The sequence below is a fragment of the Diceros bicornis genome, chromosome 4 (genome assembly GCF_020826845.1).
Source record: "Diceros bicornis minor isolate mBicDic1 chromosome 4, mDicBic1.mat.cur, whole genome shotgun sequence".
NCBI classification, from domain to species: Eukaryota; Metazoa; Chordata; class Mammalia; order Perissodactyla; family Rhinocerotidae; genus Diceros; species Diceros bicornis.
The window spans coordinates 64,944,654-64,962,911 of NC_080743.1; the positions used below are offsets into that span (position 1 = coordinate 64,944,654).

An 18,258-nucleotide genomic window follows, 5' to 3' on the forward strand; every position below is an offset into this window, starting at 1 on the left:
ATAACTCTAGTACCATGGAATTTTCCAGGTCATATGGCCCAAGCAGCAAGGCTGCTCGTATCACAGACTGGACCTGCTGCAGAGGCCTTTCTTGCATTCCCAAGTACAGAATATGCTGCCACCCAAACTGGAAGAGCCCTACCAAGGCATTGTGCTTCTTTCTTGGGGTAAAAGACACAAGATGCAGTAACTTATCCTTTACTTTAGAGAATGTCCCAGACTGCTCCAGATCACTGGACTCCTAAAAATTTAACCAATGTGACAGGGCTCTGCATCTATGCAGGATTTATCTCCCACCCCCTGGAGTATATGTGTCTCCCCAAGGAATCCCAAAATATTTGACACTGCTTGTTCATCATATCTGATTAGCATATCCTTAACATCTGAGTAGCATAAGCTTAACAAATATAATATTCTGCGGAATGTCCAGGTCCCTTTGGACTATACTGTGACAGAGAGGGGGAGAATTAACATAGCTCTAGATCAAGACTGTGAACTTATACTGTTGCCATCACTTGCAAATACAAACTGCTTCTGATACTCCTTCCTGATGAGTATGGAAAAAACATATTAACTAGACCAGGGGTCAGCATACTTTCTGTAAAGGGCCAGATAGTACATATTAATACCCACATACCTATACCAGAGGCTGTGTTACTCTCGCCAGCAAAGAAAACACATCCAACACAGGACTGCAATTGGGACTACTATTTGCTTAAGTTTGCAGTAGTACATTGTAATCCCCAGTTTTTGCAAGGGCCAGACAGGTAAAACTAAATGAGGATATGATGCAGACCAATATCCCTGCATCCTTTTAAGTTTTTAAGGGTGGAACTAATCTCTGCCATTTTCCCCAGAATGCAATATTATTTTTTATTTACTAAGTAGGCAGAGGTGGGGGTATAGTTTCAGGGGCTTCTACTCGGCATTTCTGCCAACCACCAAATATGTCCATTCTGAGTATACATTTAGAAACTGGGAAAATGACCATAAAGTGGGTTTTTGGACCCACTGTGAGACAGATTTGAGCCAGCACTCCATTTATTATCTGACCCTATATTTCCCTATTGTAATGGGGTGGGATGGGAGGTGCTGTGGCAGTGCTTTGGGTCCCTGGGTATCAGTGTCAATTCAAACACTGTATCCCTGTTTTCTAACTCAAGAATTCTTTCCCTAGTATATGGTTAACTAAGTAAATGGCTCTTTCAATTGATATGTTAATCTGAGAACTGTCTCAGGTCTAGAAACTGAGCAAGGAATCCTAACTTTTCACTGAAGTTACTGATTTCAGCCTTCTGTTCAACCATTCTTGGTCTCTCTTAATTATATATAAATCAATACCCTCCTTGGCTGCCCATCTATCTGGTCCCCAGGACCACCCACATTCCATTTGCCATCTCCACTTTGACTTTGCTGCCCGTATGGCAATTCACCCACCTTGCTTCTGAGAGTTAAGTGTTGCCATATGGCCTCTGCTATGCCAGGATCCTATCATCCCCACTGCTAGTAGGGAAACCAGTTCTTAAACAACATCCCCTTCCATCAGCCTCCACCCACAGAGACAGCCACTTCTAAACTTCTCAAAGATGCTGGTGACCCCTTCATTAGTGCCTTTCATTTACAAAAAAATTTTCCCAAGGACTTCCTGAGGAACATAGTCAGCTGGTGGGTTTTCCAGTGTAATATACATTCATTCTTGCATGCCCACTTTCTCTAAGCCTTTTGATCATTTCTCATATGGTTGTCATCTCTGCTTCATTTACTGTGGGCCATTGTTTTTCCCAAGCCCCCCAAAGCCCTCTCAATAGCATTTTATAAGCACCTCATGGGGCCCTTGCCAGGATGTTCCAGGGTCACAGGAAAATGTTCCTATTATCACAAATTCTGTGTGAATTCAATTCTCAATTTATGAAACCATCCAAACAACCACAAATTTCTTTTCTAACATACAGAATTTTGGTACAAAGGGGCACCTTCTTTAAAGTTTGCGAGCACTATAAATACTTCACATACAGCTTAAACCTAAGCTTTTCTAATGGTTATTTTTAAGCAGAAGAAAAGGAAGGCTAGAAAAATACTAGAGATGTCCTTACAGTGACACATTCTTGCTGAAGAAAAAGCTCACTAGAGGCAACCCTCACATAGGAGAGAACTACAAGTATAGAAATGTATCAATTTGGCTGATGGAGCTATGGAGAGACTGAGGAGAGCCCCAAAACAGTGCTATTCGAAGGTGGTCTGACAGTTTTTCACCAGTCTGCAACATGATGAGTTAGAAATTGAGAGTGTTTAGAAACTTTTTAGCATTTTGACATTGCTGTGATATCCAAGCGCATGATCAGTGACTTACCCTGCTGAACAAGGGCTGGTCAGTTTGAGTGTTGTCAGACTTGCATGGTGGGTAGCATAGTGTGAACAGCACACTTGTCATGGACAACAGGAACACACATTGGTGTATGAAGGATTGGATATTTATAAAACAAAAAACATGGTCCTTTACCACAGACAGTTTAAGAAGAACTGCTTCATCCTTTCATAAGTCCTAGAATAATTCAGATGGTGTTTTCGGAACAGGGAGTTACCTGAGGTCAATTTGTTCCTGTTCAATTAAAATAAAAATGAAAATGAGTGACTTGGGAAGAAAACTAAAGTGGACTAGGGCATCTGTTTAGATTCATGGAGTAAGCTCTTGGCCAGGCCAGCACAAGTGAGAACTAGCAGGACAGTAGGCACACTGTTCAAGGGGGAGGGCCCTTTTTTGTTCTCCCCTCCTCCTCCCTATCCTTGTCCAATTTTTGGCTGGAGATATAAGGAGAGAATTTTGGCCATTCAGGCCTTGTGGCCATAATCACAAGTCTGCCTGTACTTTTCCCATCTCTTGCAGAGTAGAGGAGTCTCAGATTCAGACCTGGGCTCTTACATACTCTGATAAGGTACAGTAGCTGGACCTTCCCAGACAGCCTGAGGCCTCAAGAACACTACCTCCCTTGCCAATACCACAGAACGTATGGGATCTTAAGGGGTGAAAAGCTTTAACCCAGGGGAAAGTGACATGTCAGGAGCTCAAAGTGACTCAGATGATGAATGTGAATTTGTTCTGGCAGTTATTTTCTGAGGGCTGAACCAGGACAGCCAGCTGGTCTGACCAGACTGTCCACCAACATATGGCAGCCAAGGTCCATAGATCCATTGGCTCCCACAGAGAAGAGCAAGGTCAGTTTAAAGATAAATAATTTAGAAAACATATTAATAATATATTACCAATATTAATAATAATAATGTGAAATGTTAAAATACAATACCAATTGAAGGGCTTCCCAGATGGAAATACTCAAAGTTAATGAGGAAAGATAGCCATTCTGTCTCTTTTGCCAGCTGAGGTACAGACTGAGCTGGGGAAAGGGTGGTGGGTGCAGAATCCAGCACTGCAATGTTATGCAGAACTAGTCTGCTAACATTCCTCACACTGCAGCTTACAGAAGCTGAGGAAGATCAGAAAAAAACCTGGATGAAAAACAGGCCACACTCCTTACTTACAGTATTTATTAGTCAGGAAAAAGGACCCAGGATGCACCCCAACCCCTTTCCCAAGCCACTTCCCTGAATCAAGGGACAGGATTCAAAGGAATCAGACGTCTCAAATATGCCAGAATGTATCTAGAGAAGAACAGTCATTCATTTCCTAGACCTGATACTATAATTATATGTGTTTGCCAGGGAGAGAGGGGGCCAGGCAGAGCGGCGGATGGACTAGATGAGGAGAAACAGGAAGAGCCCTTCTTTGTCACAGCTTGGGCTCAAAGAAAGGTTGAAATAAACAGGTATTTATAAAAGAGAAGAGATAAGAGAAGAGGTAGGGGGAAAGGAAGGTCAAAAGCTGGGTTCACCCAGATCACACAGCACTGTAGAAAGAACCAGGGCAGCAACTTGAGTTCTCAGGCTGGAACAGGGAGTTAAGGGCTCAGCACCTGGACAGAGGAGAATGCCAGGGCTTCTCTTTCAACCCCATTGTGATTAGATGCAAAGCCCCCACTTTCTTTCCCTTCAGAGAATTCAGAACAGTCTGTCTGTTGAAGGCAAGAGGGCATGGTGACAGACCTATAGCCCCAGCCCAGGCTAAGTTTCTCCCCATTCATTCCCAAAGGTCCTGCCCAAGAGAACTACAGAAATACAGAATACCAGGACTCTGTCCCTGCTCCCCAGTTCCAAGAGAGGGAGTAGAGACAAGGCACGAAAACCCTGGGTGCAAAGGTGAACATCAGTGTGGCCATATATAACATTATTTCGGGAGAGGGAAGGAGGTGTATGCCCTAAAAGGGATGCCTTCCTTCACCTGGTGGGTAGCTGGGCCTTGGTTAGCAGCAGAAACCACAATGGATAGGGCTCAAAGAAATGGCCTTCAGAACAGACCTCATTCCTAGAAAGACAGAGAAAAAGCCTCAGCTGGTATGGCACAATCTTGGATGGGATGACAGAGGGCAGTGGGAAGACCGCTCCTGCAGATGACACTCCTGCCTCAGCTCCCAGTGGTTCTGCTGACTCCAGATGTTCCCCATGGCTGGGAATCAGGGAGGAAAACGTGTTGTGTTTCACATGATCAGACACTGTTCGCCATTGGCACCTGGTGGGCCCGACAGATTGAGGGCATCCAGGTCAAAGTTGAGGCCAGGAGGCTGGAGAAGAGATGAAGGGACTTAGATAGCTGCTCATATTTCGGATTAGAGCTTCTGAAGGTCCATCCCCAGTAGCCACAATTATCATCTTAGGTAGAATCACTATAGGTTACAGAATCCTGTAAACTTGGGCTCAGATTAAAATCCAGGAGAAGATATACTCACCATCTCCCCAGCCAGTTCTTTTGGCGGATGGCCCAAATCCTGTAGCTGGAAAATAAGGAAGAAGAACATGAGATAGAGAAAAATCCCAGAAAACAATATAGCAGCCCAAAAGAAGAATCTGAACTACAGTCTCTCTGCTTTCTCCTGACAACCATGCTATGTGGCCTCTCTTGTGCTTCCTCTTCCAGCTGGGTTTGGCAGTGTGGCATCTTTCCCAGATATTTCCTCCACTGAACACCCAAGCAGACAGCATCAGTGGGAAGACAACAAGAGGAAGCCTTACCTGCTGCATAAGATCCAGCACCATCTCAAAACGAGCCTTCTGAGTGGCCTCACTGTCTGTGGGGGTCTCTGCCTCAAACTGCTCACATATCTTGCCCATGACACTGTGCTGCTCCTGATATTTTTCAAACTGCTCTGGGGGTAAAGACTCCCGGTGACTCTGCAACCATTCTGGATACTAAAGAAAGAGAGCATGGGTGGCGAAAAATTAAGCGAACAATGGATAAGACAACAAAATATGAAAAACAATAAAATATGAAGGAGAGAGGGACATAAAAGAAAAGCTAAATAAGCCAGCTCAGCATGAGAAGTAGCACTGACTCCAACCAGATCACCTGTCTATGCTAGCATTTATGGTCACCAGAGAATGGCAAACTCTTTCTGTGAAGGGCAAATAGTAAATGTTTCAGAGTTTAAGGGCTACATATGGTCTCTGTCACATATGCTTTCTTTTTCCTTTGTTTTGATTTTATAACCTTTAAAAATGTAAAAACCATTCTTAGCTTGCGAGTTGGATTTGGTCCACCCAGACCCTGGTCTGCTGACTCCTGGTCTGCACTATTCATTGCACACTTAACCATACGTTGCCCTGTGTCACTGAAAAGCTTCTATTCCAATATTTTATCTCTTCAGTAAAACTATAAGCTCTTTGATGGCAGCGACCATCACTTAAACTACTCTTAAATTGTTCATAGCATAAAGCCAGCAAATTCTCAGTGAAACCTTGTTAGAGAAATGAATGAAGTTAGAAATGCAAAAACGGGTTGATCAGACAACAGTCTTGAACCAGTTTACAGAAAACTAGAACTGAAGGATTTCCCCTTCTACCTTAACTATCCTCAGCGTGGTAGCTTTATTCTCTTAGAGACACAACTCATCCCCAACTTTCCCCACTCCAAATAAACAAAGGAGAAAAAAACAGATGGACTTGCGCACTCAAGTTACTCTATCTCTGCAGGCTCTAAGCAGACAGAGTAGCCCACAGAAGTTGATACAATGGAAAGCGAGCAGGAAAAGCAGACACAGAAGTTCACAAACCTTTTCTGTGATCTCCTTCAGTGATGGGTAGAGCACATCCTTGGACAGTAGGTTCTGCATGATACTCTGCATGATGGGGAGGATGTTCCCTTCCCCATCCCCTTCATCCATGCCCAGCCCTTCCATGGCCTTGGTCAGCTCCTCTTCTGACATACCCGAGTTCTAGAAAGGAGAGGAGAGAGGTGAGCAAGTATACTGCCTTCTTGGGATGTTACCACCCTTTCAGATGGAAAGAACTATTTAAGCTTGCCTGTAGCAAAATAGTGAAGCAGGGACAGGCTTGAGAAGATACCCAAGAGAGTGTGTCTTTTGAAACTTTGTTGGTCAAGTGTCTGGCAATGGGCCCCTATGGTCCCCTACCTATTCCCCCTCACCTGAAGGTCAGTAGCATTCTTGGCTAGTCCACTTAATGTCTCCTTTAGGCAAGAAGTGAATTCTTGTTGGGAAGTCGCATCACTGCCTAGGAAAGATCAAAAGAGCCAAGGTCAATTAGGATTTTAACTGTTTGCTTACCTAGTCTGACCTGGTTAACAGCTTGGATACGGAACATTTACTAGTGAATCACTAGCACTCCAAATCTTTGAATATGCTATGGTTATCTTCATAGTCATTTTCACCTCTCTAGATGGACTGTGTGTCAGTTTGTTCTCCACGATGACACCTACAATAACACTGTGACCTTTAAAATGGTCCGTTTTCAATCATCTTTTCTATTACTTTCCAACCCATCTCATCTCTTTCATTAAAGAGGGTCTCATCCCTCCTCCCATCTCCTCGCCCCACTCCATGGCAGTGATATCATGACTACAATCAACTTTACTAAGAATTTTGTTGTTTTCAAACAACAATGACTGAAGAGATTTGTTCAGATATTTCCAGTTGTCTGATGCCCCCTCCTCACCTACTCTCCCAGCAGCCTCTGAGAGCTTTTGGAACTGCTCTACCAGGTGGGGTTCTTCCTCAGCCAGTTCCTTCATTGCCTTCTCGAACTCTGCAGTGGCTTGGGAAGCCAGCTCGCTGTCGAACAGTTCCTGGAAAAACTTCTCTTGGGAGGCGAAGAGGGCATCCTGCAAGGAGGAGTGGTCAAAATGCATCTCTTACTTGGCACCCCACTGCACCTGGCCTCTAACAGAAGCCGCAGGCAGTGGCTCTGGGAAATGCAGTGCTTCCCTCCTACCCACCTCCATTGGACATTCTAACTACTTCTCTTAATGAGGACAGCAAGAAAGGCATCTGGCCACTCAGGGAAGGATATGGAGAGGCATTCCCAATCCAACCATTTAAATCTGCTCTTTTCTCAAGAAACCTCCTTGCGATTCCTCCACTCAACCTTAAGTCCCTGTTTCACAAGGACTGAGGCCTGCAAGAGCACTCAGCAATGAGGCCAAGGCACCCTCCTCCCAACCCCTCTGGCCCACAGGGGCCTGCCCCACCTCTGCTCAGAACTGCATGCCCATCCCCTCCCCCTCCCTTAAGTGGGTGGAATTTATACTTTGGCAGTGTCTCCTGGCGATCTCTTCTGGGGCCCCGAAGCAGCAGGGGCCGTGGTGGTAGGAGGGGGTGCTGGGGAAGGTTTGGCCTTATCGAAATCATCAAGAGCACCTTCAGAGACAAGAGACATGGTGTGTGTTGGGGATGGATGAAGATGCAATGCTGGGGGGTTTCTGGGCAAAGCATTAAAAGCACAATCTTGCAAACTGCCAACTTTCCTAAAGTTTTCTCCTTTTTTTTTTGAAACTCTCTTTCCTGGCCCATCCCTCAACAAGCCTCCCTCTTCCTCCCCATTACCTAATTCATTGTGATCAAAGGGGAAGAAAGCCCCTGAGATGGAACAAGCATCTGTCTCAGAGCTGGGAGAAGAGAGTTAAAAGAAGTTCGGCAGAGACATCTCCATCTACACAGTGCCTTCTTTGCCACACTCTAATGATTCCCCAGAAATCCAATACGAATATTCAACAGGAGCAGAGAACACAGATATCCTTAACCCCACTGAAATCACTCTGGAGCCCTAAAGAGAATAATCTTTGGCAAGAAGGTAGAAGCCACAAGATGTCCCACCCAGCTTCCCATGGGTCCTGGTACTACCACAAACTGAGGGACTCCACACTACACTCCACCGGAGGACATTAAACTCTCTTCTCTTATCCTTCAATTTAGCCTTTCCTCAGCTAAGCTCCTAAGAGCTGCCAGTGCTCTCTCTGGCCTCATCTCTGCAGATAACCGTATACCAATTCACAGAGTCACTTGGCACTCCTCACCCGTTCTGTTCATCTTTCTGCCTGCCCACATCTCTGTGACAGGGCAAGAGAAAAAAACATTCACTTCTTCCCTGAGAAGCCTGTGTCCTCACCACCATTCTACTTGCCAGGCCTTGGGGGAGGACACTGTCCCCACTCTGGGCAAGAAACCAAAAGAGAAGTGGACAGGGCTAAGGAAGAAAAGCACATCCACCCTCAAGAGGGCGAACTGTCTTCCCTTGAGGCCTCTCTTCTCAGTTTTTCAAAATAATGGGAAAAGAGTCGTTTCGAGTTTTGACATGATGAAAGAACTGGAAAGGGGCCTGGTGAGAGAAAGGTGAAAGGACTGGGAGACGGAAAGAAGTGTCTTTTGTATTAAGGAGGACAGGACAGCGCATAGAAGGACGCACTACGAGCTTGTTAAGAGTTAATATAAACAATCCGTGAGTGTCAGGTTCGCTGACCACCAAGGACCGAGTGTTGGTGCTGGCGGGAAGGAAATTAGACTTCAAGAACTTACTAATAACCTAAAGTAAGGGGAGTTTGGGGCGGGATCGTTAAACACCGTCCTATGGATTACTGCTTCCCCTCAGGCAGGGAGATCAACGCTCTGGGCCGCTCAGGGACCCGAGGTGGGCTCCCCAGCCCCCACCGCGCAGGAAAGGGAGAGTGATTTCGGGTTCGCAGTCAGACCCTCCCCCCCCAGTCCAACCTTTACAAAGCCTCTCCTGTTCCGCCCAAATATCTCAAGTTTACTGAACCCCCTGAATTGGTCCTGACACCCACCCTCTTTGGGTCTTTCCCAATACGGGCTCTTACTTTCCAGAAGCTCTTCCAATTCCCGGTCCGCGTCGGCCCCAACACCACAGTCTGCCCCAGCGGCAGCCATCTTGCTACCTCCGACTTGCCGTAGGAGGCGGGACTCCGCGGCGCCCCACCCCGCCCCCGCCCCTCCTGCCAATCAATGGTATTGTCGGCCGCTGCGGAGCCGCCATTTTTAAAGGGACAGGAAGCTTTGATTTTTTTTTTTTTTTTTTCCTCTTTCTCCAGGAACCATTGAACAGAGAACTTTCTGCTATCTTCTGCCAGGTTTCTTACTGGCCTAGCCTCCTTTTTTTCAACTTCCCACATTATCTAGAAAAGTAGGTCTTTCATTATTTCTTCCTGAGCTGTGAGTAGGCCAGATTGGGACAAACTGCCTACAAATAACCAGAAGCTGTGCATGTACAACCACTAAGACAGTTATGGCACATAACATTCTATTTTCCTCTCACTTCCTTCAGTGTTTTACTCAAATATCGTCTCTGAAATGCCTTCTTTTGGCTTCACTAAATAAAATTGCAACCTTTCCCACACACATACATATACACTGCCTATCCCCTTTATTTTTCTCAACACTTAACGCTATGTATTTTACTTATTTATTGTCTCCCCCACCCCTTTAGAGTTTAAGTACTATGATGGGAAGGATTTTCATCTGTTGTCTTCACTGCTGTATCCCCAGCTCTTAAGCTAGGGCCTAAAATTTAGTAGGCACTCATTGGCCATTCCTTGCTCTCCCACACCCTAACGAGGAATTTTTCTCTGCAGCATCTAGTGGATCTCTCTCATTTCCTATTCTCCATTAAAATTGTCAGACTAAAGGACACGGTGCCAGGAACTTAGTCAGAACTCAAAGTTAGTCGAATCAAATCAGGCAGAAAAAGCAACTCTAGGACTTCAGACTGAGCAAGCGGGCAATTCGAATGTACTAGTAATAGACCTGCCTTCCCTGACCTATCTCCTTTTCTCCATACAGAACTCAACCTCCAATCAAGTGAAGCTGGGGGAGGCTTAGATAGAGACAACTCTAGACATCCCTTCCCTCCTCTGGAATTGTTCTCCTATTTAGATCTGTCAGAATGCACCAACTGCTTCAGACACAAATCTATTTTAGCACTTAGAGGGCACCTACCGTTGTTTAAGATCCTGTGCTGGGCACACTGGAGGATACAGAAATTAGGACCAGCCCCTGCTGTATGGTAGCTGACTGGGAATTAGGGTGGAGGTAGGATTAGACATACACACAGTAAGCATGGCACAAGGTACATGTCTTAAGAGGTAAGGATAAAGTGCTATACAGTTTAAAAGGGGGGCCGGCCCGGTGGCGCAAGCGGTTGAGTGCGCGCGCTCCGCTGCGGCGGCCCGGGGTTCGCTGGTTCGGATCCCGGGCGCGCACCGACGCACTGCGTGGCAGGCCATGCTGTGGCGGCGTCCCATATAAAGTGGAGGAAGATGGGCACAGATGTTAGCCCAGGGTGGCAGGCCATGCTGTGGCGGCGTCCCATATAAAGTGGAGGAAGATGGGCACAGATGTTAGCCCAGGGCCGTCTTCCTCAGCAAAAAAAAGAGGAGGATTGGCGGATGTTAGCACAGGGCTGATCTCCTCACAAAAAAAAAAAAAAAAAGAAAAAAGTTTAAAAGGGATAAATCACATCTAAATGAAAAGGCACATCACGGTTTTCATCCTTAGCTTGCTAAACACACACTTGAGTACTGTGTTAAGCACCAAATTAGGTATTTACTCTTTCCTTCCAGATAGAGCACATACTTTTAAAGTCATACCTGTGCAAAACCTACTGTATTCTTCCAAGCACAAGTGCTGTGATTGGAAGAAAACATTCTCAACTAAGAGTAAGAAGACCTAAGTTCCGGTTCCGACGCTGTCAATTACTTTGTTCAAAACCCTTTACCACGCTAGGCCTCAGATTAAAAATACGTAACAGTAAAGTTGGGACTCTAACGTCCTTTTCAATTCTAAACTTCTATAATTTAATCCGTCCCTGATTAACCTCTTTCTCCCCAGCATCTGTAACATAATCAATTCCAGGCTTTCTCATTCAACTCTCAACTGCTTACGTGTGTACCTCTAATATGACTAGTTGTATCAGACACATATTTCTATTGGCTTTACATTAATGTGGTAATATAAGCATGTCAATAAGGAAAACACTAGATGGTAACTGAGAATTAAGATGGAGTTGAAAACAAGCATGATTCTTCCTTTGCCTTATTTCTTACACTTACTTCTGCTTTTATATTTTTCCTACTGACACTCCCAACATCTGATCTCAGTATTTATTCACCACCTGGCCTTTCTAATGTATAGTGACAAAACAGTATTTTACAGCATTTTCTTTGTATCACTCTATTGCTTCAGGTTTGATGACTCTCCACTGTCTATTGACCAACTTCAAATTCCTACCTGGTATTCACAGTTATTTCACATATATCCATCTTGTTTTCTCAATTACATAAGCTTCAGGAGGCATGGATTGTCCACTTTTTTCATATCCTTCAGTTCAGAATGTTTATGTTTGTATGCAAAGCTAATTCTGTAATTTAATAAACTAACAAAAAGATTTTTTGCCAAAACTTATCAGCAACTTGCCTATTTTTACAGAAAGAATGTTTATAACTTGAGAAAATGTTATCAAAGTAGTATGCAAATTTTTGAGAAGGCAGGCTTAGCTTGGGGATACTATGTTTTAAGACAGCAACTCATAAAGCTCAAAAAATATAAATGCCTGTGTTCTTTGATGCAGGAATTACACTTCTAGTTTATCCTCCAGACACACTTTCCCCACCTGTACAATGTATATTCAAGTTATTCATAGCAGCACTATTTTTTTTTTGGTAAGGAAGATCAGCCCTGATCTAACAACACCCATGCCAATCTTCCTCTTTTTGCTGAGGAAGATTGGCCCTGGGCTGACACCTGCGCCCATCTTCCTCCACTTTATGTGGGACGCCACCACAGCATGGCCTGACAAGCGGGCAGCACTATTTATAACAGCCAAAGGTTGGAAATAACCCAAATATCCATCAACAAGAAGGCAACTTACATAAATTACAGTAAATAGTACAATGGTACATAGGCAAAGAAGTAAAAAAAAGAGTGAAGCTCTCTAATATACTGATATGGAAAAATCTCTAAAACATGTTAAATGAAAAAATTAACAAGGTGCAAAATCATTAAATAGTATGCTTCAAGTATAACACGGGGATAGGGAAGAACATTCATATCTGTTTGCATATAGATAAAAAAATCTCTGGAAGGATATAAAAAAGCTAACAACAGTACTTGTTTTGGGAAGGTTATAGGAACTGGGTGGCCGAGGAAAGGAGTGAGAGGAAGAAGCTACAGAACAGCTTTTTACATTTACTGGTTTTTGAACTATATAAGTGTATTGTTTATTGAAAACATGAAATTAAAATGAAAAAAGTAGATATTTTAATCAAAGGCACAGTACATCAGTCTACCCAATTAGTCTTAGCACATGACAAGCAAATACTGTATTGCCAATGTAATCACTGTAACATATACAAAGCATTACTAATTAACTTTATATACGTATATTACACAAAACATCTAGAACAGTGACGGGTACATGGTAAGTGCTCAGTAAATACTGGCTGTAATTAGCAATAGATGGAAGGCTGCAGTCAATAACAGAATAGGGGAGCTACTTGCTATCATTCTCAAGCAGTTTAATATACCCTATGAAAAATATGTGCTTTTTTAAAACAATGGGTACTTATTACTTTTGTAATTAAAAATAATTATTGAATGAAAGATATCTGCTTTGGTGGGGCAGCTGCATGGAGTAAGTAGGAATAAGAGAATGTCCAGGAGATAAACAGCAAGCCACGAAACTGTCGCAGAAATTTACTTTATTTAGTGTGAGAAACAAAACGTAAGAACAATGGTTGTAAAGAACAAATCAATAAAAAGTGATGTGCATTTTTGGAAAACCACTTGACTTTAAGTTTCTGGCCAGAGAGAGGGTACCTGCCTGGGAGTTTAAATGCCCAAGGAAAATGGGGGATGGCTAAGAGTTTGTTGTGACTGAGTAAAATATGCCATCTTATTCATTACATGCTGCTCCTTCCTAGCAAAAATGATACAAAGGTGGTGGGGAGGGAAAGGATAAATCTCGAAGGAATTTACTAAACACATGTTCATCACTGAGTTTTCATTTGTTTCTTCAAAGATCTAAGCTGGCAAGGCAAGGCCAACTGTGACCACAACTGTAATCACCTTGAGAAGATGAGAGGTCCTCAGAGGCAAAAAAAACAAAAAAAAAACAAAGTCAAGTTGAGACATTTTGATTAGCCAGAGAAGAAGAGAAAAGGACACTAGGTTTTAGGGCAGGTAGAGCTAAATGTCAACAATCTGAAGGGTAGTTGAAGAAGAGGGAGTTAGAAGGACAGAGAGACTAATTCTCCGGTGGGAAACATGGTGACTGACCCTACACACACAAAGGGAGCCTTAACGAAACTGCAGAGGACTGATCCTTAAGCCAATCACATCTTTGCCAATCTCTGTCACCTGTGGAAGAGGAAACAGGAAAAAGTTAGGGATTTGTGAGCGTGAGAAGCCTAAAAAGCTTACTCCCTCCATTCCTCAATAAGCACAGAATGTTTTGTTACTGTTTGTTACTTATAGCAGTAGGAAGAAGCTCGAGCTTTCTCCAGTATCACTACCTCAAGAAGCTAGGGGCAAATATAGGAGAAAAAAAGGACCAATATGCTTCTTTTTTTTCCCCCTTCCCTCAATATCCCAGAAGCATTTCTTGAGGACAGTACTTACTGTAGTGACTCTGCAGATCTGACCCTTGAACTCTGGGGAATAGCAGGCCCCACTGAGTGGACATTTCTCCACTGGTTTTCCACGGTAGATGGGCCGATAAGATGCAGCACAGATGTCAAAAGGGTTGTGCATGTCATAATTGAGCTGGTAGGCATCTGTGGGGTTCTTCTCACAGGCTGACAGGATTTTGCGGGTCTAAGGGAGGGAAGGAATATTTTATTTAAGAGGACTGAAAGCTGTATACTACAACTCAAGTGATCTTATCATCATGGTTTAGTAGTATCTTTGATGCAAGATATAATCATACTGAGTCAATACGGAATATGTCCTCTGTACAGGACCTAAGCGAAGGGGTAACAATCGCCATTCCTGTTGTATCAGGCTTTCCCCTTCTCAATACTAAAGTGGCTCCACAGATCTAGACCCACACTCTTCCACCAAGCCTGGGACTTATCAGGGTCAGGCCTGAAAGGGTTAAAACTGGCTTTCATTGGCCAAGAAGAATGCTTTTGGAGAACACAAGTAGTGAGCCATGTATGTGTATGTGGAGGTTAGTGATGGTGGTAATGAGATATCTGGAGCTTAAGGACAGGAATGGGGTTATTCTCAGGTACAGTGGAGCTATTCTAGGTTGCAGGACACTCTCACACTGGCGCCATGTCTAAAGTTATTAGTTCAGTTTCCAGGAACAAAAAGAGGCACTCATGCCAGTTAATAAACAGAGGATGGCACTCTGTTGGCTCTTTTGGTTGGATGTTGTTATTCAGTGCTTTGTTTCAGAGGCAAGGACCTCGGTCTTCTACTCTCTCCATGTAAGACTAGATCTGGTTCCCCTATGCTCACTGAAGGAATTCCCATCTACCTGTTGAGCCACCTCCGGCTTGGGCCCAAGTTCCAACAGGCGCCGAGCAAAGGTGGCAGCTGTCTTAAAGTTCTTGAGCTTGAAGAAGAGGTTGAGGGCTGTACGCAACACCAGGATCATGTGCACAGGCTGCAGGTTTGAGTGCGTGAAATAGGCTGCCATCTGGTGGAGAAAAAGAGGAACACATGCCAGGCTGATGCTACAGCTGGGATAGGTCATTTATAAGCTGCTACATACGCATCAAAAACAAAACAAATAAAAACAGGACTATAAATAAAGCAGAGAGGACTTCTGCCTCCTAGGTGCGGAGGGCTGTTGGGAAGAGAAAGAAGGGTGGAGAAATACATCCCTTCCTCACCAAAATGGGCCCAAATTTCTCTTACTCCCCAGATTGAGATCTGGGTTTGGAATTAAAGAATTCAGACCTAAATGGAGGATGCCTCTGTACTGCTCAGAGGCCCAGAGATCTTACTTCACAGATGCGCTTCTGCTGTTCCAGAGTCTCTTTGGGCAGCTTCTTCCTTTCTATCTCCATGGACAAACCCACAATGTACTCACGGCAAATGGTGATGAGCTGCTGGGCCTGGAGAGAAAGGCAAAGGAAGGTCACGGTACAGAGGCAAGAACGTAGGGGTGCCCATAACTAGGACAAGTGGCTAGACCCCTCCTACCTCTGCAATCTCCTGTTTGTTGTCCACAACAAGAAGTGGCACACTGAGTAAAATGAAACGGAATTTTTCTACAGCCTCCTCAAACTTGCCAACTGTGGTGAGCTGATAGCACAGTTGCAACCGCTGGATGAGGTCATTAAGCTTCAGGCCCACAGCCGGTACTCCATTCTTCAGCCCTGCATCCTTCCTGGAAGGGAAAAGTAGGAAGACGACAGAGGATAGTCAGGAGCCCACTAAGACTCAACTTCTTTTTCTGGCAATATGATCACAACCACCTTACTGTGAAAGTAGCTGGGGAACAGGATGCAACAGGTGTAAACCAAACTTCATAGAGTGGTAAGCTGAAGATCTTTTCCTACTAGGAGACCTCAGCTCTGGGACAATTCTGACTATCCCTGAGGCTACCATGTGAAATATCTACTGCAAGCTGGAATAGATAGAAGCCAGGAGCAAGGGGCCTTACCAATTGCGATTAGGGTAGCCATACATGGAGGGCAGGCAGGGCAGAGCCTGATAGGTGGTACGGCCTCGGGCATAGGTCTGTAGGAACAGTTGTTTGTAGGGGCCAAACTGGGTTACCCCCACCTGGTCGTGAAGGAGCTGGAATACAAGAGGAAAGAAACATAAGGGTTTTGGCCTAGCCACTTAAAAACTAGTTGACCTTGGGCAAAGTACTTAACTTCCCTGTACTTGTTTCCTCATCAGTAAATTACACTTAATTAGAGGACGTACCTCATTTAATAATACCTATACAGCATTTAAGACAGTGCCTGGTACACAGTCACCACTGAATAAATGTTAGTGGTTGTTGCAGTTGTGGTTGCTATTATTATTATTATTATAACATATGGCTTAGTGTTCAAAACATACACCTGTTCATGAAGGGGTGCTTACTTCACTGACGTGAGCTAGAAAGCAGGCTATAAATGGGTGGAAGATAGCTGGAAGGATCTACTTTCAGAGATTACCAGGCCAAGTAGAAAACCAGGTAAGAGGAAGGCCTTATGAGGCAAGTTTCCTCAAGCAAGACCAAGGGCTTCCATGATAAATATACACACTTCTGCCCTTATGGGTAGGATAATTTCCATTTGGTTAAAATGAGTCAACCATCTCCCTGGGACCCTGGGCAAGGCTCACTCAAGAAGAGCCAGGGTTACTTTAAGACTTACCCGCATGGCTGTTTCAAAAGAGCCTGCCAGGATGTGATCAACTGGAAGCTGGGAGTTATTGCACCAGATCTATCAAAAAACAGAAAACCCAAGCCAAGTGAAATTTTGCCCCTTCTCTTCCCAAACTATCCTACCCTATATCTGTAGTAGAAAAACGTGGATACTCTACACATTAATCAAGTATAGCCAGCTCAGAAACACTCATCCCCATAGGGCTGTGTTTCCCTGCTTACCTGAGTTGGGCTGGTTCCCTTGGTGGGGGGCACAAAGAACCCATCCTCAGCCCCACCAGCTGCCCCAGGGGGTATATCCTAGGGGAAAAATAAAAAGTGAGTCATTTTTTAAGCCATTCAAGCACTTTGTTCTGGTAAATCTAAACACAGCCCTTTACCTTGTTCCCAGCCTCTACTGGGAAGGAGGGGTGGTGGTTGTGGGAAAAGACCCTCAAAAGAGGAGCAGCTTCACCAGTAACAAAATGATATATCAGAAGCTCCAATTCAGACAAAAAAGCTTGCTGCCTTTTCAGAAGCTGCCCCTGGTGCAACCCTGATTATCTCATTCTTCTTTCTTTTAAAGAGGAGATAAGCATCCAATTAGGAGGGTCTAGACTCCCTCCTTTTGGGGACCTCAGGACATGGGTGGGGGGCAACAGCGTCACTGGCTTCCACGGGGAGAAATGGAAGGAACCTTATAAGGGGTAAGAATTCCACATACCAGCTCAGGAGGGAGCTCTAGATCTTCTTCTACATCCCAGCCACCTCCTTCTTCCTGTCCCTTGCCAAGAGCATCATCCCCCAAACCTTCTGTAGCCTCCACAAATCCATCTGTAAGGAAAATCCAGGCTCAAAATAGATTTGCTCAGTAGACACAGTCTTAGCCAAAGAAAAGAAAAACGTTGGGAACCTTGTCGGTCCCATGGTTTGGAACCCTGCAGACCTGTCCCACAACTCTGCTCCAAGTGCAGGGAGTCCATCTGCCCAGAAAAGTCCTAGAACAGCATTCTTACCTTCATCTAGCTGCAGCTCTGCATCCTCTCCCCAGCCCTCAGTACCAACGGTGTCAATGTCAATGTCAGCAGCCAGTGCTCCTCCCTTCCCTATAGAGGGAAGGAACAGAAAGGAGCTGGTTACAGCCAGGCAAGTCTGAGATACGGCCTCCTCTGCAGGCAAGTTGCATCCTTACAAAAGCAGGTGGCAAAGTTTCGTCCACTTATTGTTTTTGCTTATTATTTATTTTTGCAGTATATATGTTATGCTAACTTGCAGTAAGTTTCACAGAGAGAGGGAATAGAAGAGGATGGAAACAACTGGCATTTCTGCTATCAAAAACTGCCTTTTAAACCATTTTTTACTTACCAGCCTTTGGCTACCAACTCATAGAATTTCTTGCTGAGATCTCTGCTAAGTTACCACCACTACAGTGTGTACAGGGCATAAGGACACAGGGTAGGTGAGAGGAGACAGAGGAAAGAGCAGGGCTGGGCACAAAATGCCCCAGGGTCTATTTAGGCTCTTAGTCAGGAGAAATGA

At 44.4% G+C, this 18,258-nt stretch overlaps 2 protein-coding genes across 3 annotated transcripts in view; both read right to left on the reverse strand.

The window, feature by feature from the left end:
• Positions 1-2,453: 2,453 nt before the first annotated feature.
• PEX19 (peroxisomal biogenesis factor 19) lies at positions 2,454-9,303 on the reverse strand. Of its 2 annotated transcripts, none has more exons than XM_058539587.1 (8): positions 9,215-9,303; positions 7,651-7,760; positions 7,060-7,225; positions 6,533-6,618; positions 6,159-6,320; positions 5,122-5,298; positions 4,839-4,883; positions 2,454-4,673 (listed from the first exon to the last, which is right to left on the reverse strand). In XM_058539587.1, exons 1-8 carry the CDS (start codon positions 9,282-9,284, stop codon positions 4,590-4,592), a joined length of 900 nt encoding a protein of 299 aa, XP_058395570.1. In that variant the 5' UTR covers positions 9,285-9,303; the 3' UTR covers positions 2,454-4,589. The 2 variants fall into 2 exon arrangements, with proteins under 2 accessions (XP_058395570.1, XP_058395569.1); XM_058539586.1 differs by having other exon boundaries at positions 9,182-9,303.
• A 3,788-nt stretch (positions 9,304-13,091) lies between these two features.
• COPA (COPI coat complex subunit alpha) overlaps positions 13,092-18,258 on the reverse strand; it is a 46,761-nt gene continuing 41,594 nt past the window's right edge. Inside the window, exons 24-33 of the mRNA XM_058539588.1 lie at positions 17,736-17,825; positions 17,444-17,553; positions 16,963-17,040; positions 16,730-16,798; positions 16,024-16,160; positions 15,561-15,747; positions 15,362-15,472; positions 14,890-15,051; positions 14,028-14,222; positions 13,092-13,766 (exon numbers count right to left, since the gene is read on the reverse strand). Of these exons, the coding sequence (XP_058395571.1) occupies positions 13,707-13,766; positions 14,028-14,222; positions 14,890-15,051; positions 15,362-15,472; positions 15,561-15,747; positions 16,024-16,160; positions 16,730-16,798; positions 16,963-17,040; positions 17,444-17,553; positions 17,736-17,825 (1,199 nt within the window). The 3' untranslated portion in view covers positions 13,092-13,706. The remainder of the gene's footprint in view (positions 13,767-14,027; positions 14,223-14,889; positions 15,052-15,361; positions 15,473-15,560; positions 15,748-16,023; positions 16,161-16,729; positions 16,799-16,962; positions 17,041-17,443; positions 17,554-17,735; positions 17,826-18,258) is intronic.

What these genes read in the sequence shown, in the direction of transcription:
- PEX19 (XM_058539586.1), bottom strand. Translation starts at nt 9,284, where the DNA reads ATGGCTGCCGCTGGGGCAGACTGTGGTGTTGGGGCCGACGCGGACCGG. An exon ending in AGAGGCTGCTGGGAGAGTAG is followed by an intron (nt 6,619 to 7,059) that starts GTGAGGAGGGGG and finishes GATCTTTCCTAG; the next exon opens with GCAGTGATGCGACTTCCCAA. An exon ending in AGAATGCTACTGACCTTCAG is followed by an intron (nt 6,321 to 6,532) that starts GTGAGGGGGAAT and finishes TCTCCTTTCTAG; the next exon opens with AACTCGGGTATGTCAGAAGA.